This window comes from Argopecten irradians, chromosome 8 (assembly GCF_041381155.1).
Source record: "Argopecten irradians isolate NY chromosome 8, Ai_NY, whole genome shotgun sequence".
NCBI classification, from domain to species: domain Eukaryota; kingdom Metazoa; phylum Mollusca; class Bivalvia; order Pectinida; family Pectinidae; genus Argopecten; species Argopecten irradians.
Window position 1 is genome coordinate 22,072,890 of NC_091141.1, and position 7,266 is coordinate 22,080,155.

At 31.0% G+C, this 7,266-nt stretch overlaps 1 protein-coding gene across 1 annotated transcript; it reads left to right on the forward strand.

The window, feature by feature from the left end:
- The first annotated feature begins 288 nt into the window (after positions 1-288).
- Positions 289-5,653, forward strand: LOC138329673 (low molecular weight phosphotyrosine protein phosphatase 1-like). The gene is made up of 6 exons (XM_069276921.1): positions 289-426; positions 585-658; positions 953-1,069; positions 3,111-3,172; positions 3,865-3,964; positions 4,466-5,653. The coding sequence occupies exons 1-6, from the start codon at positions 375-377 to the stop codon at positions 4,547-4,549; spliced, it is 489 nt and encodes a 162-aa protein (XP_069133022.1). The 5' UTR covers positions 289-374; the 3' UTR covers positions 4,550-5,653.
- Positions 5,654-7,266: the final 1,613 nt, after the last annotated feature.

Genomic DNA, 7,266 nt, shown 5'->3' on the forward strand with positions numbered 1-7,266 from the left:
ATTATTTGTGTCGTAGTTTTATTACTGCCGACCTACTTTCGCTTTTGTATTCATAAAATTGCTATCAGTACATATATTTATATGGTAGTTTGTTTTGAGATTCCAATCTAAATTTAGAAAAATAATAATTCTATACGCTGTAGAGTATATTTATACTTATAAACTCATCATGTTATTCACGAAACACAAAAAAAAAAGTTATGGCAGAAGTGGGTCGATTATTACTTGGTCATATAATTCAACCAACACCGCTTTAGTAACATACATGAATACATAAATATAAATATACATAAAATGTACGTAGCTTCCTGTTGGCTGCTGATGTTCCGTACACGTTTCGTCACCAAGGGAAATTAATACATACGTATGTATAGATGGCAGGTGCAGAGTCCGGGGCCGTAAAATCGGTTCTGTTTATTTGTCTAGGTGAGATTTGACATAGTCTAAAGAATGCATGCATGTGCAGATCTCGAATGGTACTAGCGGCCATTCGAGATTTTTTGTATTTTGCCATATATTATCCTTGTAATACCCAGTCCAATTAAACTCCTTCTTGACCTCTCGCTAATTTGTTATTTTTGCAGAAAACATCTGTCTTTCTCCAATTGCTGAAGCGGTGTTTTTGGATCTACTGAAAAAGAAGGGAGAGCTAGAACAAGTAAATATACAAATTGAGTTACTCTATACATGTACATGTACATGTACATGATATTCTATAAATCCAACTTCTTATAAGACAAATGAACACACTAACAATGTTGTAAGAACCTCACAGAATACATTGTATGTTACATTACATGACATGACATTATCATTTATTATAAAATTTGGTCATTGGAATAAAACATTTTCCAATGGCTAGAATACATACACCATATCACAGGAAAACAAAAATCATTTTTTAATGTTATTATGAAACATTCCTTATGAATATATATGTTCTATTGTTCAGTGGCGGGTTGACAGTGCGGCTCTCGGAGACTATTACACAGGGGATTCTCTAGACGAAAGAGTGGTGGAAACATTAAAGAAAAAGGGAATAGAAAATTACAGTCATGTTGTACGACAGGTACATATACTTGTGTTACACCTATTGATAGGATATGATTCACCATCATTCATTTATGGACTACTCTTATGTAATGTGTTATATATAAATAATATTTATCATTTGGACTAGACAATAACAGGTATTAAATTAATTAACACAGAAATACATATAAAATAATTTGATTGGCTTATACTCTCTGTTCAATCAGCATCTTATTTCAAATAACACATAGTGCCATGGAATCTTTTCGAGATGCAATGCATTATTTTAAATACTTTAATTTAGAAGTAAAATAATAAACTCAAACGTTTCAGTGCCATGGAATCTTTTCGAGATGCAATGCATTATTTTAAATACTTTAATTAATTAATTTAAAAGTAAAATAATAAACTTAAAGTTTTCAGTGATAGTAATAGTAAAACGTAAGTAACATTTATTACTGTAGAATTATGAATATTAATTTGTTTGCTTTTGTTTTGAATAGATACAGATTACTATCGTCAGCTGGTCAGCACCTTTAATCTGCATTTATCCTATGGGTTTCACAATAGCACACATCTGAGATACATTAATTAGATAGCATTGTTTATGATGACACACACAACGTTAGGTTACAATCCCCCCTCCCAAAGATTACCCACCCTAATCACTTGGGGTGGCTCACATTGATTATCTCTTGATTCTGATGGATTGCATGAAGCTTTAGAGTACATCGTACTTTTTAAATTTCATATAAAACAGATTATCTCAAATTAATTTTAAATTGTGAAATAGGTGTTCAAAATATATATACTGTTTTTATTAAAAACGAACTTATACCTATTGCACAAAATAAATGGAATCAAAATTTTGAAATTGATCGAGATGGGGAAATATTTATAAACACCCTTTTAATGCTACTACTAGCTCCAAACTTCAATGGTTGCTATTCCGAATTAATCACAGAATACTAACTACAAAATCATTTTTATTAAATTGGTAAATTAAACAACAAGCTATGTACTTTTTGTAAAGCATATTCAGAAACAATCACTAATATATTTTTGGAACTGTGACAATGTATCAAATTTGATTGAACAATTAAGAATATCGATAATTACTAATAATTGAAGTCTTAGATTTAAAAACAAGATTTTATTTTCGGCAAACAAGATGGTTCTCATTCTAATTTTCATGCTGAAAACTTGATACTGCTCCTAGTAAAACAATACATTTACAAATGTAAATGTCTTGAAAAAGAACTTAAAATAAACAGTCTAAAAAATCACATTAAATTTGAATTAAAGTAGTAATCTAAAGCGTAAACCACTAATTTTTGCAGAACTACAAAATAGGTTAAATATATAAATTGTTACATTTTAATAAAAGTTCTAGAAATGTCTCTGACAGAGGTTTATCCCCTTTTTCTGTCTTGTCCTTGGTGTACTTTCTTTGCTTCATCAAGATTTATCTTCCTTATTCACTTTGTCACTTCATTTGTAGGAAGAGAAATAACTCTTGATAGATCTTTAATATGTGTGGGCAATATATGTGTATACTATGTAATGTTTAATAAGATAAATGTAAGTACAATTAAATATTTGATTTTGAATAATTCTTCAAATGTAACATTTATTATATTTGTCGTTCATGTATCTCTTGTAAATGTTGTCTTGTGTATATCCCTTTAAGAAAATGAATAAAAAATATAAAAACAAAAAATATATATATAACAGATTGCTTCTTATTTAAATTATATCCATATGATTATTGTGTCTATATTTAGAAACACTATTTTATGGTAGAAATGTATGACGCAATATGCTATGGTTAGCTCCGTGAATTTAGATGAGAAATAAAATCATGTTCGTTACGATATAATATATATATATACATATGTAGTTATAGGGAAACCATGTTCCTCAACAAGTGACTCTTATATTATTAATCAGTTTGTATCGTTAGTTAATTTTTACATTGTTTGCTAACAGAATTTGTTTTGAATATTTTTACATATAAGCTTTAAAACCCGAAATAGTATAAATTGACAATAATGGAAAAATAATTATTTCTAATTCAGATTACTGACGAGGATTTTCGTGACTTCGAAATCATTATTGCACTGCAAGAAAAAGATGTAGAGTAAGTTCATTGAATTATTGAATATTTTATTTGGGGAGGGTTCATCTGAAACCTTATTTTACCGGTATATCGCCACTGGCCATATATCTGCCTTGTGCGTAGACAGAATGTAGTCTGAATGAAACGATGGAGATGAAGACTGATTAAGGTAAAAATAATATCAAAGTTTTGTAGTACCTTTTGGTAGTTAGATAAGAGATTTAATTTAAATATCTGTTTAGATATAGGGTCAAGTGGGGAGAAACACGTTGTCTGAGTTACATATACGTTTATTCAGTGTTTAATTCTAATTATAGACTGTGGACTAAGGACTGTTTAATACGTCCTCAATATCTTCATGGTCATCCTCGATACTCCAGGGGTTCAGATCACTAACCATCTCTACACCCCTGGAATATATCATAGTAAAATCGGAGGCAACAGAACAGATCAGGTAATTAAGTCCCTTGATGGACTCAAAAGAGCCGTTTAACGGTACACTGTAGGGCTTTGAAGTTGGGCGTCGCTATCTCTGTAGTCTGTAGTCTATGGTTCAGATTTTCCCTCTGAGCTGCCTTCAATTATGAGATAGTCCAAGGATGTAGAGAATGTAAGTGATCGGAACCCCTGGATTATCGAGAATGTTTTATGGTCTGGATGATATTTTAGAATGAAATACATGTATACCTGTAGCTCTATTTTGATATTGGCAGTCATCTAATGGATATCGAACCTAAAGGAAGTACGGCTGGTATATCTATGCTGGGTGATTTTGACACCGTTGGAGGACCTACAATCAATGACCCCTATTACGTGAGTTAGACACACTGATATGCCTAGGGAAACACATCTCAGTTAATTAACATTATAATTACAGAATTATGTCTTAATGTATACATATTACATATTAGCCCGGCTGGCGCCACACTACTCTGATCACCCTGTTACATAAATACGTACATTGATTAGAGCTTACAGATATTGATAACTAAACATTTATCCATTTTGTAACTAGGCCAGTTACACTGATTAATGGCCTCGTATTGTTGACTTGTAAATTCCAAACCGAAGCGTTTACATAATTATGTACAAGATATTTCAGCATGGGGTTATATTTGAAATAATCACATACCTTGTTATATGGAAAAATGCTCAACAAACAATAAACAAAATCAGTTTTCAACAGCATACAATATCAATGATGAGTATTATCAATAATAGGTTGTGCTAGGTTTATCACATGATATTCATAAGTTGCTTTTTCCAATAATACTAGATTTGTTAACGTCACCTAGATTTTGGTGTATTTTACAGAATGCAGACATCAAAGAGTTTGAGGACCTAATTGAGAAAGTGATGAGGTGTTGTGAAGAGTATCTCAAGTGTGAGAAATTGTGACATATTCACAACTTACTAAGTTACTACATGTTTTGTATACGTATCAAAAATACTTCAGAGATGCTCCACCGCTGGCAAATGGTATTTTTTCACTATCAAAAACAGGAGCAGATGATTGAGTATTTTTCTTCAGTTGCAAAAGTTACTTACTTTACACCATTACCACCATTGAAAAGTTTGAGCTTCTTATTTTACTTCAAGTTAAAAATATGAAAAATGATTAATTGTATCCCGAAAAAAAATCGTGTCACTATACCCTATATGGAATGAAGTAATGATTGCGCATGCACCAAATGCGAAATAAATTATTTTAATTATTTTTTGGGTTAATTAGACATATATATACACGATTAAACAACAATTATTGTTCAAATGATGAATATCATTTATGCTCTGTCGGCGGAGCATCTTTAAGCCATATGATTTTAATTTTATGTATGATATCATCTTCAAAACGACACATACTATAACAAATGTATAAATTATCACCCGTTGTTTCTATGTCATACTCAATTTTCATGTCTTTATTATATTAGACATTTTTGTAATTTTGTTAAATTCTCTTACCATTGACAAAAACAAAACTATTAAGTTAAGAGTACAATTAAGCTTTACAGAGCGAGGAATTCAACAGGCGAATTATTCCTTAATGTATAAGGTGAGTTTACATGATCATTCACTATTGGAAACATCAAAATTGATTTCAGAAGGTCTCGTCTGTATGCCATGGAATCTAGTCCAACTTCTGCATATAGTTTATTGTGTGATGTACAAATGTACCTCGTTGCAGACTTGTGATAATAATTAATTCTTGTAACTGTACAGATTCTTATAAATTTGATCTTGGTTTGTGCAATTATCCAACATTACATTCTCATATTGTAAAACTAGCCCTATAAAGGAGGTACATTTGTATATATATTTAAAAGGTAATTACAGGTATGTTTAAACAGTCTTACTATATTAAGCCTTCTAAAGGCATGGTTATGAATATTACTTATAAGCTGGGACCATTTGCCATCACTATTGAATGTTACCCCCAGATGTTTGTGCATTAGGACAGAATTAACAATATTATCTACAAATAAAATATCGGAAAAAATGTGTCATTTTTTAGCAAAATCTATACATTCTGTTTTTGATTACTACATGTATATTACTGAGACCATTGGTAATTTTCATCTGCAGTTTACATATACTAGTTACCAGTTGTATCATCACATACAGGTATATTATTAATGTATAGTTATAACAATAAGAGCTGTTTGGGAACAGCAAAGCTCGTCTCAGGAGGTTTGTTGATTTAATCCATATTCCTTATAATTTATCAGTATTATGAAATATAGCAATTTCAGTATCATAACATAACTTTTCATCCATTTGAGCATATTGAAATCCAGTATTTTTGCCCCTTAAATGATTTCCAAAACATTAACCTGGGATTTCCAACACCAACGCCGACGATAAAGTGATTTCATAAGCCACACTCTCCTCGAGAGGCGATCTAATAATAATGATAAAAGATGTTACTTTTAAATGGAACGTGCCGATAAGTTAAATAATTGCAAATCGAGTGAAATGCGGTTTTGATAAATTATTTAATTTTAAAGGACCAGACAGAATTTCTTGCAGGGAGATACATTGGGGAAAATACCACACCACAGTTTGCCAAAACTTTTTCTCTCTTATATACATGTAGAAATTATTGTCAATTTAACCTAGAAAATTGTCCAATTGTTTTGTGTCTGCAAATATGACATTTTGAAATGTAGGTAGAAAGTCTGGTGCCTATTCTCTAAATTGAACAAAATATGAAAATTTGATAATGCAACATAATTCATAGGACACCTTGTACAATGCACCGCCGTTTATACATGTATGTATTTTCGGACCCGCCAGAGTGTCCCTAGACCAATTTTTTCCATTTTCAGATACATGATGTATATGTGTAGGATGAGTTTTGTCGATTATTTTTTTTTCTAAAACGCCTAAAATGAGCTATGGACACCTTGGTGAATTCAAACATGTACTTGTATAAGCTGTAAATACAGGTCCCTATGTTATTGATCGTTAGCTGTGACCATTCACCGAGGTGTGGTCCGGACTCGTCCGTGCGTAATTATTTAACGCGATAGTGAGTTTCATCGCGATCGGACTGGAGTAAACAATGTATACACACTTATACAGTTGTTATAAAACTTCAATGACATGGATACAACACAGGGGCCAACTCAATGAAAATGGATGTTGTCATACTTTTTTTTCTTATTTGGTGGATGGACTGATGAATATATAAAACAGTCATGTCATTTTTTAAATTAAAAAATAATTTTTTTAAATGAAAATTTATTTAAAAATCTCTGTTTTATAGTAAATATCCCGATTATTAAATATTTTTTCAAATCTCGTATTTTCTGAAAAAATCACATATACATATTCATCAGTCCATCCACCAAATACAAAAAAAATGTATCACAACATCCATTTTCATTGAGTTGACCCCCTGTGGGATACAAATACGTGTATATATAAAACACTCTGTTATAGAATATCTGATATTATTAGACTAGAGACTTATATGTACATGTATATACTAGTATGTATGGTCCATTTTGATGAAATTAATAATTCAACCTAATATCAATCAACCGTATACATATTCAGAAACGCACATCCACAGTACATATTTTTTTAACAAATATACATTGTACAATTAG